The sequence below is a fragment of the Fulmarus glacialis genome, unplaced genomic scaffold (assembly GCF_000690835.1).
Source record: "Fulmarus glacialis isolate BGI_N327 unplaced genomic scaffold, ASM69083v1 scaffold44597, whole genome shotgun sequence".
NCBI lineage: Eukaryota > Metazoa > Chordata > Aves > Procellariiformes > Procellariidae > Fulmarus > Fulmarus glacialis.
In genome coordinates, this window is record NW_009222161.1 from 24,334 (window position 1) to 39,228 (window position 14,895).

The 14,895-nt window shown below is 35.5% G+C and overlaps 1 protein-coding gene across 1 annotated transcript in view; it reads right to left on the reverse strand.

Moving 5' to 3' along the window:
* Nucleotides 1–14,535, reverse strand: part of MTMR10 (myotubularin related protein 10) — a gene marked incomplete at its 5' end in the record, with an annotated part of 36,210 nt that extends 21,675 nt beyond the window's left edge. Inside the window, 2 exons of the mRNA XM_009581362.1 lie at nt 1,133–1,269; nt 14,475–14,535. Of these exons, the coding sequence (XP_009579657.1) occupies nt 1,133–1,269; nt 14,475–14,535 (198 nt within the window). The remainder of the gene's footprint in view (nt 1–1,132; nt 1,270–14,474) is intronic.
* Between the last annotated feature and the right edge of the window lie 360 nt (nt 14,536–14,895).

Consider the following 14,895-nt stretch of genomic DNA (forward strand, 5'->3'; position numbering starts at 1 on the left):
AACACATGAACTCATAGCCATTAATTGCAGTTCTGCAGTTTGCAACCAGACATACAGCACAACTTAGAAGAAACTATGATAAAAATCAGGCATGCCTAGACTTTTCTGACATGTACCACCCTTGCCTATTCACAGGCAATTAGAGTTGTGGAAACAGCTCTCTTGTGCTGGTGAGTGCACACCAAACAGTTTAGAAACGCCAGTGGAGTATGCAAAATAACCTCACTACTTGTACTGAACTTACTAGCCTCAAAAATTGCTGGTAGAAATTCAATACCATCTGAAGTGTAAAAAAAAAAAATAATATACATATATGATATAAAAAACCTCCAACTATTACTGTAACCATAGAAAGAAAAAATATTAATTCAGCTTTCAAAAACTAAGTTTTGACAGCTACTTCATGTCAAAAATTAATTTTTTGAAGTAGCTTTGGTCAAACTTACTAACCATTACTGAATAAGCATCTATCTACTTTCAGAGCTTTACACATGCCTAGTTAATGGAGTGTTTCTTTTAAAAGCCCAAAATGAAAGTGAAAACTCTACTGAAAATAACATACAGCTCACAACTTGGATTTCCAAACAGTACTGTATGCTGTGCTGTTGAAAAACTGATCGAGGTTTTGAATGTGACATGTTCTGCTTTGACAAAGGCTTGGTTTCTTTCTCCCCTTTTCTTGTTGCTTCACCTACAATGAAAGCCCATTTCACGGTTACTTTGTCCTCCGTCAGTAAAGCCAATGAAACTTGGATGCATTAAAGGCTTTGCTGATCTGACGCTTGTATAGTCAAAGGAACATTTGCAATTATCTTCTTCAAGGAGGAAGATGTTTTTATACAATTCCTGCTTTGCCTTTCGTAAAACCACTTCCCAATGAGCCTCCATAAACAGAGGTAAAAAAAGCCAGCTGTACTTCCATACCAAAGTTGTTCTGTTTTGATATTCTCAATGAAGGGATGGAATGGCAACGTATTCAGAACAGGACAGTGGAACCTCATTATTTAGCCTGCTTTGTTTTAGAAGGCATCATATTTATATCAGATATGAGAAAGATTCACTGTATTCTAATTAAATCCATTTTATCTATCACATTTGTTGTCATGATGTAGCGATGTGAGTAATAACAAACCTGTAGTGGCATTGGGTCATCCGTAATAAAGGAAATCTTGAAGTTAGTGCAAACCAATTTGCCCCACAGGTCATATTGACTTGTATCTGTTGCGATGCATTTTCTTACAAAATTTACTTCATTTACCACAATTTCACCTAAAACAGAAAAAGGGGAGGGGAAATGAGAAGCCTATATAAATCTTGTAGGTACAAGAATTCTACTATGGAATAGTAGTGCCAAGAAGCCCCTAACTCTTTACCTGTTTCAAGTTATACACCTCTTCTGGGTAAACCTGGAGTTTAACACCACCACTCCAGGGAAAAAAGAAAACTCCTGTTCCAAAATATTGTGCAGTAGTTAAAAGCAAAAAAACCCACACACCACTTTCCTTATACCCAGAGATCAAAATCTGTAATTCTTCACTATTAAAAATTCATTGGTTTGGACAACACTGTCCTTTAAACAAAAGCATGCATTCATGTACTTCAACTAGTATTTATTTTGAAAACTGAAATTAGCTGGCTATTGTTGAATATTTTAGAGAGTTCTATGAACTTCATGAATTCAGAATAATCAGTCGACATCCAGTTTTGCATTTATAAACAGATTTTCAGGTGATTTCATAAAAGAAAAACCAGAACACAAACACATTAAACACTCCTCACCATTTCAAAGTTTCTATTATGACCATCTAGTGAAGGAGACCAAGCATTTCCTTTTGCAAAACAGAATATCCAAATGAAGAAAAAAAAAAATTATGCTAATTCATCTGGGATAAGCTATGAAATAAAAAAGCATGCAGGCAAGTGAGACTGAGGATCATTTAAAAAGAAAAAGTAAATCGCTACACATAATGTTACTTTTTAGTTCCACAACACTGGTTTCTGAAAGCTAAATAGTAATTTCATTCTTACTTCAGGAAATGAACTTGGTCGTTTATTTTGCTCTTGTATAGGGCTTTCACTTCTGTCATCAGATCAACCACCTCCTTCTGCTGCTGTCTATCATAAGGAGTGTGGGAGTGGAAGTGTGTTCAAGAAAAGTGTAATTTTATGCTAGCTGTAGGTTTTTGTTTAAAGAAGACTAAGGACTAAAGATTGCTCAAGCCTAATTTGCTCGTAATAGGTTGGGCATATTTAGTCCCAGTTGCCCAAAAAGTCATCTCAGAGCGTCCTACGCTCAGAAAACACTGAGTTCTTTGGGTGACTATAATGGCAGTAATCAGTTATCTGTATGCCCAATGAATATGGATATAGCTTCAAATAAATCTCCCATCTGTCTCCTGATCCAGAGAAGGTATTTTCCTCAGGTAGTATTCACTGCACCCAAGTAACCATACATTCAAAGAAGAGTCTTTAGCATTCCAAACGCTTGAGTGGAAATGCACCTTTTGCTAGTCTTGAGACACAGTCTCTGTACATGCTCCTCATCCTAAGCTATTTAGCTAAGCTGCCCTACTAGCTCTCTTGCCCCAAATATGATTAGGCATCAGCCTGGAAGTCACTAAGAGCAGCAGCAGAGTCCCTGCTTTTAATTCAGTTGTGATAAACAGGTACAAAAATTTCTTGGACTAACTTTGTATAGCCTTGAGCTGGCAGAATTACATTGAGTATTCTGGGACCATCTGAACATGTAAGGGGACAAGTTTCATTGACCTGCGGTTATCATATACATGCATAATCTATGCCAGAAGCAGCAAGAATTGTGATAATGCTCTATAGATAGATGTGCTGGAGCTTTAAAGTCTTTTCTCAAACATTATTAAACTGTGGTTAAATAAGCTTTTGAATTTGAAAAAAAAAAAATCTGATTCTGACAGCTTCAGTACAAATAGTTAAAGTTCAGCCAAGTCCACAGCAACTGAAAACAATGTCTTATAATGAGGTATATGAGAATGACAACCCCTACTTCTGTTAAACACTAATGAAAATGTTTCAATACTTTTAGCAGAGTCTGGCCTGAAACTTCTTAATGCCCAGCATTTTTTCTAATACGCTATTTACTTAAATAAGTGCAAAAGCCCAAACTGTATATTAAAGCAATTCACAGTTTAATCTTCAACTCTGCAATGTCGATTTCTCTGCCTTTGAAGCTTCACCTCTCCACAAAGCCAGTTGTTCTAAACCTAAATATTTTTTCTTCTTCCCCCTCTCAGTACCTCCAGCATATCACTGCATTTCCAATAAAGATATGGAGAGCCAAATACACCATGAAATGAAGTGCAACTTCCATAGGTTTTTTTTTTCCCATATAACATTCTCTTATCTGTTTTCAAGTGTAGTATTTTTCAGTACCACACAGGAGACACTCTTGCTAAAAGCACAAATTACTATTACCACACTATTTCAGTACTTCATGTCTTTGATGCTACAAAACAGTAGAGAAATAAGAGATCCATGCAAACGTCTTCAAATTGAATCTACTACAGTTTAAAACATACCTGCTACATCATTCTCTTTACTAAAGCCAGTCCTTTTTATTTCCCTCCTCCATTCCTCATAACTGTGTGGCTACACTACAACATGTTAATACTAATCCTATTTTAGGGCATTTTATTCTCATTTCATCCAACACAAATACATTCTGGATTTTTTGGCCTAGCTTCTCCTTTGCACTCAAGTTTACAGCCCTTACACAGAACTGTCAGTTTTGAACCTGAGTATTATAATGTGGTAAGACAGAGTGTGCATGCATACCGGTTTCAGCTGCAGGGTTTAAGTATTTACAGCGAAGCATGAGAAAGTTTGCAATGCAAATTTAATAGATGCAGTTTTCAAAAGCCTCTAGAAACTGGACTTTTTTTTTAAATTCAGGTTTGGAATTTTATATTGACCCGGCTTTTATCCCTCATTTGAACATCTATAATGAGCAATATAAAAAGATGCAAACTTTTCAAACTTAACTCAAATTTAGGAAAGTAGATAAACAATGTAAGTAGTACGTGTTGCTCTTGCACAATGAACCCTTCTTGCATTTGTAGTTGAGTAGGTGATTCTTCTATACAAGTGTCAACAACAGAGCTATTCGGAGATATTACACTGCACATTTTTACAATGTAGCTGCTGCTTTTTTCCAGTAAACAGTCACAAGCTGTTCCAGACACGGAACAGCAGTCAACACTTCCATGTGACTCGAACAGTCAAAGAATGATCTCAGGAGACAAGAGCAGTTTGTTTAAACTCTGACAGGAAACCAGAAGAAAAATTACAGGTTGCCACCCTTATATAAAAAGCCTAATCATCTTTAATAAAAATATTTCTACATTGAATACATGAATCACAAAAATAACACAAGAGACTGCAGGATCTATCTAGCTAATACACCTTCCACTTAACACACAGCCTCAGAAACTCTGGAATTTCAGAAAAATTTTGCTGTATCTCCCAAAAGCACATGCAATTTGTTTCATATTTCGGATGTTAAGAGAATTCATGGTATATATCTAATGCACCATAATGCATAACCCACTACAATCCAAATAAAATTCAGAAAGCAGAGCATGCACACATGGGAATTGGAGACAACTGAGGCATGACTAATAATTATGAATTCAGTGATCAGCAGAACAAGTCATCAATAGGTATCACAGCTGTTGTGCGACACCACCAGTTTTGTCTCCCCAGCCTGCAATCATACTAAGTGATTCTGGTCTAGGCTTCAGGGCAACTTATTTCTGCAAAATTTGAAAACACAATCCCTAATCAGTAACATCCTAAAATAAAGGATGTTCTACGCTATTTTGCCTACTACTGAACAATATTTTTGTAATTTTTGGTGCCATGCCCCACAGGATCAAGTTTAATTTTTTTGGTTTTTTATCTTATGAAGGTAGTAATTTGTAACTTACTATCAGAACTCTCAATCTATCACCCTGCACACATGCAGATTACACAAAATACCTAAAAAATTTTCTTAGCTTTTTTGTGTATTTTGTGTCAGTTTTATCACTATTTGTTATCAATTACAGGGCAATCGGACAATAAGTAAATTTGATAGATCTGAAAAACTAAGCAAGAACCGCTAGAATCAGCACCGCATTAGAACTTGTAATTGGAAATTTCTGTATTTTCTCTAGAGACAAGGGTCTGAATTCTTTATAGCAGTAGGAGATGCATAAATAATCCTCTTTCACCTATATAGCCAGTTCTCATGTTTGCTATTTTAAGATTCTATATTATCTTAGCTTAAAATTCAAGAAACGTGCCAACAAAGAAAGTGACCTCAAGTTATTTCCAGGTTTTCAGTTGCTCACCGAAGCAGCTGCCAAACCCTTCCATCCAAAAGACCTTCTAGCACAGTTTTGCTGCCTATGAATACAGAAGGAATATAGCAGAACAGCATCTCTTAACCTTAGTTTTCAGGGAAGAAGGTTGATTGAATAGCATCTAGGACCACAACCTTACTAACGTAGCAGGTGAAACAGACTGAACAGTATTCAGCAAATCTAACAATACAGACTGAATACAAAAATGCTGCACAATGAAATAAAGTAACTGAGCAGTTTACAAGATGACATATTTATGCTGTATTGTGTATATATATACACACACATACATACATATGATAGATACATACAGAGAGAGACACAGCACATGTGCACAGGCATATATACATATGTTAAAATGCTAACACAGAGTATTTCTAGCACATAAAGAACCTGATACTTTCTAGAGGAAATGAATGGCTGACATCAGACTCCATAAATGAACAATGCAAATCCTACAGGCTCAGGAAGTTTGCAGGTACCCTACACATTGCTAAGGGAACTTTTTCAATCCTGTACTAGCGGCATAAGAATAAATTTATTAGTATAAACTTTCTTTAATGAGCACTGAAGTTCTAGATCAAAATCTGAATATGTTTAGTGTATGTTGAAGGTCAAATAGACATAAGGACAATAGAGGGTATTAAGTACTTTATGCAGTCATATAACTCCTACCTAAATTCATAAAAACCTAGCACCTGAATACACTTAGGAAACTAAACCCCTGTTCCTCATTTATAATGTGATAGTGATTATACCCAATTAAGACAACAGAAAAACAGCTTGGTTATGTGAAAGTCTAAAAAGCTTACAATAGAAAAGCTAAAGTTAATTCAAGTAGCCATTTAACCATTAAAAATGCACATTAATGAGTTCACTTGTATTTAGAAAGATCTAAGTCTAAAACTGCTCCAAAATGATTGGCAAATAATTAACTTCTGTAAATTTCTGAGTAAGAATTTCCGATAAAAACTTCATTAATAAGTAACTGAAATCTAGAACATCTTTACCCATTTAGCTGCCTTTTCTTAGCTGTTCTCTTGTAGACATAATAACAAAATTGTATGAGTTTATTAGTATGCACCAAGCATTTAGATGGAAATATCTCTAATCCACTTCTAAATGAATCTTCTGTTCAGTGTGCTCAGCCACTTCCAAACTTAAGAAAAAAGTATTTGTAAGCTCATGAAATAATTGCCTTTTATATCTTTTCTGACTTTCATGAGCTCTTACAATGTATTTAAGGATTTAAGGTATGTGAAGATAAAAAAGCTGCACAGTAGTGTAGATATCACCCATCTTTCCCCCCCCCACTATTTTCCAACACTTTCACAATTAGTTAAAAAATAGACTACATTTAATTTACATCTTGTACATCTGCAGAAAGCAAAAAAAAAAAACAAAGTAAAAATGTTGTTCCAAAAGGACAGCTCAATACTGTGATTATTGGGGAATGAAAAACAATTTGGATATACTCTACTTGCATTAGTTTTTAATAGAAGAACTTGGGATATCTGTAAAAAAACAACTCTAAGCATTGCGTTTTAAATGCACAGTACCAAAAGAGCTGGTTTTATCAATCTGATTAGAAAAATTGTTATTAAAATATCATATATGAATATTGTACAGTTTCTCTAGTGTGCTAATGAACAGAAAAAGAGAAAGAGCATGACAAGAACTTAGCTAGATTTTAGAAATGCTCAGTAAGGAAAAAAGCAGAAAGAAAAGTAAAAAACTTCTTGGTAAAAGTCTTCAAAGAACAACTATTCTTTTCCCATGCACAGTAACAAGATTAAAATCAGTATTTGTCCAATAATGGCTAATCTTTGTGAACCTTGCAAAAGAAACTGACCACAGGAGGGATCTGAAAAGATAATTGCTTTTCTGCTTTTTCATCTGGGATGCTCCACAAAAGCTTTCCCCACACCCCAAAAACGCAGTGAAGGACACAAGAACATAGAGCAGGCAACCAACAGGAGTTCACATGGCAAGAAAGGAATATCCATGATGAGCAAGGCTCTCATTAGCAACTAGATCCAAAACAAAGTATTGCAGCTGATGATGCTTACAGAGTTGCTTTAATCCAGCAACTTGTATTACTCCTAAAATGGAAACAGTTCCATAGTCAACATTCATTCCCACCTCAACCCTTGTGCTGGCACTGCCATTTGTGAAAGACTTTGTTAGTCACATCAAAGAATTGATCCAGTTGAAAATAATTCTAACCATGTATTCTTCTTCTTTTTTTGTCAGTCCTGATTTCACCTGAATTAGCTCTCTGATCTGGCTTGTTCTTTGGTTGCACAAAAAAGTGTCAGCACCATGTAGCTAATAGGCACACATACCTGTGATGAGAAAAATGGAATAATAAACAGCTCCTCTGGGCATCAGCATGTATTTTTAGGCCAAATTAGAATAACCCTATCACCAAAACTCCCCAAAAAAAGTTTTAGCAATGATTTGGTCAGAATTCTCTAACTTGAACAACACAGACAAGCCAGTGAAGAGGGAGAGTGTTTTGTGTTTTGCATATTTTTAGTCTGGCTACATAAACTACAGATTCCCAAAGCCTGACTTTGCCTAAACAATATAATCAGTAACAATTTGAGAGGACTGTGGTTTTCAGCCTGTTATTTTATGTCATCAATAAAAGTTACAGATGCTGCTCTGAACTTGTAATATATTACTGGGTCTAGCTTAAATTACTAAGGTATTAAGGTATTACTTATTAAACCAAGTTTGGCTTAATAAATAAATCAGTACAGAAACACATGTTCCTTAGAAATTAGTTCACCGAAGACTTACTTCATTGGAAGCAAATACAATTGCCAGGAGATAAAACCCCAGTAGTTTGGTCAGCTGACAATTCAGAATCTACACTAACATTTTATCCCCTTTCTGGACTTTAACGATTTGTGGCACTAAATATAGGTAGGACAGAGTGGGCAGGAACCAATTACTTTGGAACCGTTTTGCAGAATGCATATGCAGAAACATTAAAATATTTTATTTTAAAGCATATTCATCCTTCTACCTTTAAAGAATGATTTCCATATTGCCCTACAGCTAATCTGTTGCAAATAGGAAAGTATTTCTGTAGATATTTACAAATACTTAAAATACATTACTAGTCAGAAACTTTAAGAAATGCCCTCTATGTATTCATAACAAAGAAGGCAGAACAAACTGATGCCATCCAGTAAAATCCACTTGTGAGACTGTATCTGGACTTAAGAATCCACATGCAGACTGCCTTGGTAGTACTTATATCATGCCAATACTTAAAAAAAGCAAAACCAAAAACAAAACAAGCAGTTAACTGAACCCAAAGCATGCCTGAAAATTTACTTTGAGTCAAACAAACAAAAAAAGCTATAATAGAAAAGAGTATTCACTATATACTTACTGTAAGTGATGCCTCATTTATTCTAAATATAAGTCAAATGCTTGGTTCATTTTTGAACTTCTTGCAGTATGAAAGACAAGTTTGCAGAAAGCTGCTGTTTCAGATTTTAAATCTAGAATTTGAAACTCACAATTTATTTAAATATAACTTTCAGTAACCTTCTTGGTGTAGACAAAAAAAAATTCTACTTTAGAAAAGCTTTAGGGGATTGTATTACTTTCCAAATTGCCATTCTGATTTTCTAATCTGGCCATTCTGAAATGCTGAAAATAATTTCATGCTCTTGTATGACACTGAGTCCTCAAAACTAGTTGAAATTACAAAGCTATTTCACTTGTCTAATATCACAGGCTAATTTTAAAAACAAACAAACTTTTACAGTAACATTTCAATTTCAAATAAGAAACTTGATGCAGGGAAAAAACCCTAACTCTGCAGTATGATGACTTAATCAGCTGCGCAATGAGTAAGAGAGCCTTGGCTAGCACACCACAACACTGAAAATGAGAGTCAACAACTGAATATGCTTTGGAAACAATCAGAAACTGACTTCATACAAGTTGACTTCATACAAGTTCTATTCAGTTGTTATCAGCATTGATAGGCTATCGCTAATCACCATCAACAGATGAACATCCTTAACAGATCAAGCAATACCTACTTGAGTATCAACAACTCATCCCAGAAACATACATTACTACTTCTACCAACCAGTTAAACAAACCCAGTTTCCCCTTCGAGTGTTAAACCAAAATGACTCCTAATACACAAGAAAGGCAGACCTGACAAATCTCTGGGGTTACGCATTAACCTCACTAACCTTAACCTGGCCCCTATTTCTTACTCCCCTCCCCCCTCCGCCATAGTGCTGGCATCTGCAACACCACAACCTCTGTCCTCCAGCCCTGGGACACCACAAACCAAATTAAAACGACAAGAGAGGGGTGCAAAGCAGTCAGGAGTGAACATAGCTGGGGTACTAACACACAAGGGTGCCTCACCAAAAAGGTGTACTTTTCTTCTCCTATCACAACATGTGTTGCAGCTGTGCTGGAACATAGGACTTAATGTACTAAGGATTTGCAGAAGGCAGGAAAAATAATAGAAAAAGATCTGGGAGCTAACTTGTGAGAGAATCAGACACTTCTAAAAGATTAAAACTTTCCATGATAGAGTCTTAAAAACCTCCCACAACTAAATTTCTACAGTCAGTCGCCTATCTAAGGGCACATGTATACAAAAAAACCAAACCAAAACCAAAAAGCAGATGGTAAAGCCAATTACATTGGCATTATTAGATAAAAGCCAAAAATATCTTGAACACGATACGTAATTCCATCTCAACAAGAACACAGCACAACTGGAAAATGTTCAGAGGTAATCGGAAGGATGATTAAAGATATGGAAAGCTTCCTTCTTAGGACCAACTAAGACAACGAAGCTAGAGGGAAGCAAAACAGGGGGGACATATGACACAAGTCTGAAAATCACAAATCACATGGAATGGGGGAATACGGCTTGATGTTTGCTGCATCATACAAGAACTAGGATTTATCCAAAGAAACTAGATGGTGATAAGTTCAGAACAAACAAATAAAGGCAGTTGGTAACAGCATATAACTGAATTGCTGAACTCCTTACCAGATGAAGCTGTGGGTGAGAGAAGTTTACATCACTATAGAAAGCAATTGGATAAATTCACGTAAGAAAAATCTAGCAAGAGGAATTAAGTATGATAGCACTGGCCCTATGATGTTCTAACTCCTCATTTGGATCTCCCCATTACGTTACTCGAAGAGGAAAGTCCTCATGCCACACATTGAAGGAAGCAGGAAGGGCAGAACAAGCAGCTGGGAGTCCTGTTCTTTCTACATGCCTGCTGGCAGCCACCGTCAGCAAGAGGTGACATCTGACCCAGTCCAGCCGTACTTATGACCTGTTTATAAACCCACCACGGGTGTGATCACACACCAATGATGGCACTGACATGGACTTCTACGATCTGACCATGAAACATGGTGCAGACACAAGAGACTATGAATAACTACTTTGCAACAACAGCTCACCACCAATATTCCTTTAACATGCCTTAACATGAGCAAGTCTTAAAGATAAAAAAATATTCTAGTTCAGTTTACTTCTATAATTTTACTGTATAAACTTGTGAAAACAAAAACAACTAAGCCTTTTCTAGCTGTTTTGTAAAAACTTACAGGTAACAAGTACTAACTTAATCTACTAGCAAATTAGTATTCTGAGCAACACTTTAAAATAATTACTACAAGTGGGTATTGAGATTCAGGAGGAACAATCCTTTTCTCACACTTAATCAGATGTTCCATTAGTTACATAATCTCCTGCAGAACATCCTGTGTAAGCAACAGTGAGGACCTTTTCGCCTGAGCTTGCCTATACCACGGTGCAGCACTGCTTACGGTGCAGACACTGGACTGGTTCATTATCCATCCACTTATTGCACCTCTCTGCACACTGCTTTGCCATTCAAATCATGAAAACACACACTGCATTACATTCCAGTTATGTTGTACAATTTTTTTGAATGCTTAAGTTGATGTCTCAAAAATGCTACAGACATTGTTGTGGAAAACAGGCTACAGTTGATTACCAGAACAAAACATACCTTCAAGTTTAACAACTTTAACTTCCTTCTCCCCTAAAGTACAGAAGCGAATTTCCTACTAGCCAGGCAAGGCACTTTAACAGACTGACTGGTAGACTATCTGCTATTTCTCTATTTTTCCTCTTTGACATGCTTATAAAACAAGCTATGCAAACAAAGGGAAAAAAGTGAAACTGTTACACAGGCCAACTCTTCAACTAACTCTGCAAAAACTCTTGATCAGAGCTACACTAGGAGAACAGAACTGCAGAAAGAAAAAGAAAACATTTTTATAACTCCATCTTAAACCTACATCATGTGTTTTGGAATGAAATTATACCAAATTCTATAAAATTATTTGCTTTTCCCTACTGCAGTATCAGTGTTGCCACTTACAGCCAAGGTTTTCACTTGCTTTAAATGATGTTTGTTGCTTTTCCTAATATACCACCCTCCTCAGGGCACACAGTTCCATGAGAATGCAGGCTTTTGTTCCAAAAGCTGAAGACATGCATCTCTATTCCTCCGGGCACCAGAGAAAACTTTAAAAACAAACTCTACAGGTGAAAAGTTGATTCCAATGTAAATTCCAATTTTTTTTCTTTTTTTAAATAAAAACCTTCTCATTTTGTAACCTGACTCATTATTTCCATGTCTGGAACTCCCTCTCCTAACCTCCACTGCACAGAAATACAAGTTAGACAGTAGGGTATTTAGCGACTTTGGAATTTCAATTTTTAGTAAGCTACTGTCTCAAAGTGACTATGTTTTAGGAATCAAAAGCTTAATACAACTATTTGCAGTTTTCGAAGATTACAAAAGCTAGTAACTGCTTGTGCTAATATAATTTACTTCCAAAATAACTCCTTAAAAACTCCATCAATTAAAGCAGCATAATAAACATTCAGCCACTCAGGTTTAACTCTGTTCCTGAGAGCAAAAGCAATTTCACACAACTATTAAGGATAGGATATTAGGAATACCATACTCAAACTGTACTTGCAAGGCAGTAGAAGTCAGCCTTAATGTAATTAAATGAGTTGGAATTTGGCCAGAAACTTGGGTTATGACAAAAAGCCAGTCTATCCAACAGTACAATGTGTACTTCCTTATACACTTTTCTACTGCACCATTTGATGACAGAAACAAAAAAAAAGTGTTTAGGCTGATGCTTAACTTTAAAGAAGAAGAGTTTCATTTAAGTAATTTTAAAAGAGTCACTTCTAAATTCCCCCCCATCCTCATACAGACTGATGCTCACAAAAATGAAAAGATTGTCAGAGCTACTCTGTGGCTGTACAGAGCAGTGAATTTTATTACTAAATAATTCAAAATAGCACCTTAAAATGATATGGAAGTAGAAATTTTAATTCTATGGTGAGTCATACTCATTCAATTGGTTTCTACATAACCTGGGGCAACTTACTACAAAATGTCCCATCAAATGCGATTTCAAAGATAGTGCAGACAAGGGAAATGATGCAAACATGGGATAAATATAAGCCAGTTGAGAAAAACAAACGCAGTCAGCATCATTTTAAGTGACATCGGAGTTTCACAAATAAAGAATTAACCACACTGCAAAAAGTTACTGTACAGAAGTTGTTTTCTATAACTGCTCATGCACGTGTCCCACAGCAAAGGCAAGATGTGTTACATTTTGAGAAAAGCAATCTCGTACTGCCTTGCATTTTCTGTGGAATGTCTCAGAGAAGAACATGCAGTCACTTCCTTGTGAGTCAAAGACCTTGGATGAATATCAACTGCAATATAACCAGTAAAATGCCAAGTGGTAAGCAGAAGTTTTGCAAGCATGAAAATATAACTGTATTTCAAATACTGAGCAATCTTAGCAATGTATTTTAAAGTATTTATGCCTCAAGCAAAATCTGTATTATTTTGTTTCATGAAGACTATCAGTCAGTTGTTATTTACTGTTTCAGTTGAACCTCTTCCACAGTATTTCAGCCTCTTAAGCTTAAGGTACCTCACTGGACCATATCACATTTCAATTAGTACTGCTTAATTAACAACAGTCCCATATGAAGCAGTGACAGAAATAATATTTCAAGAGTAACTTGTTTATTCTATTGATCGCTTTGAAAGTTAACATGTTTTATCAACTTAGACGACATGATAGCAATAGATTCCCACATTAGTACGTGTGTGAAAATTCATGTTTGTTAACATATAATGAATGCTAAGAAAAAAATGCAGCATACTATTGTTTTAAACTCAAAGTTACCCTTAGAAACAGCAAGCCAAATTTATTACTGTGATGTATAGTTTGCAATGAAAGTAATCTTGAGAATAGTAGATGGTTCCTTTGATATCTGAAAAAGGCTTTTAGAAATCTTCATTGATCAAAATGTCATTTACGAAAGATTATTTCTTACTTAAAATATGAAGTCATGAATATCCTACGTTTTTATAAATATGTAATTATGAACGATAATAAAAACATTGCTTTTCTCATCCACACACTGAAAAGGTTATTCTGCATAGGTTTAAAGACACTTACAAATTCCAAAATTACATAACAGCTGCACATTCAATAAGAGTAAATGAACAAAGATGGTATTAAAATTTTTCCAATACAGAAGTCAGTCATACCTACCTACTGGAAATTCTATTAATATTTTCCTTTAAAATAAAAGAAGACTCCAATACATGCTATGGTAGTGGGTTCCGCACACAGGTAAAGGTCTGACTATCTGACAAAAATATAATTATTAGTAGTCTTCCAAAAGGTGTCATAAATGTTACAAAACTTACAATGGTTTCATTTCAAATACTCGCAATAAACCCAAGACATTATTCTACACATATTAAAGCATTACACAGGCGAAATTGCCTATGTATTTATTTAGTATTTCAGGCAGATTAGAACAATTTTCCTCAGGCACAAATATCATTGCACTTTCCTACTCACAAGTTATATTCCCTCAAGGAGCACACTAAGATTAAATCAATAATCACAGTAAAACATTTTACCAATTCTATTGTAATAAACTAAAGGCTTAAGTTTATCCTTGTTGAGCTATCTGTCAAATTCCTGATTTATGCCTACCTGGCAAAAGTACTGGTTCCAGTTTTTTAATCCTTGGTTCTGATGCCATATGGTCTTCAGCCTGAAGAAAAAAAAAAAAACCCGAGAATTTACTTAAGAATCAGAACTTTACAGTCTGATCTATTTGGGCAAAGGAGAAAATTCTTCTTTTAACTTAAAAAGCTGATCTTAAAGAGCTAGGATCCAATAATAGCAAGAGTTTTCTGTAAAGATACTAACATTTTTGTGTACGTTTAGCTTTAAATATATTATTTTTCTGGAACAAAGTGCTAATGTTTAACTAATTGTGTAACCTAGGCTATAATAAGTCACAAGATGAATGAAAAACAATTTGGCTTGATATTCCATAAAGGCTCAAGTCCTACAACAAGCTTTACACGGATATGGACACTCAAGTTCGCACAAAACTCTCTACCAACTT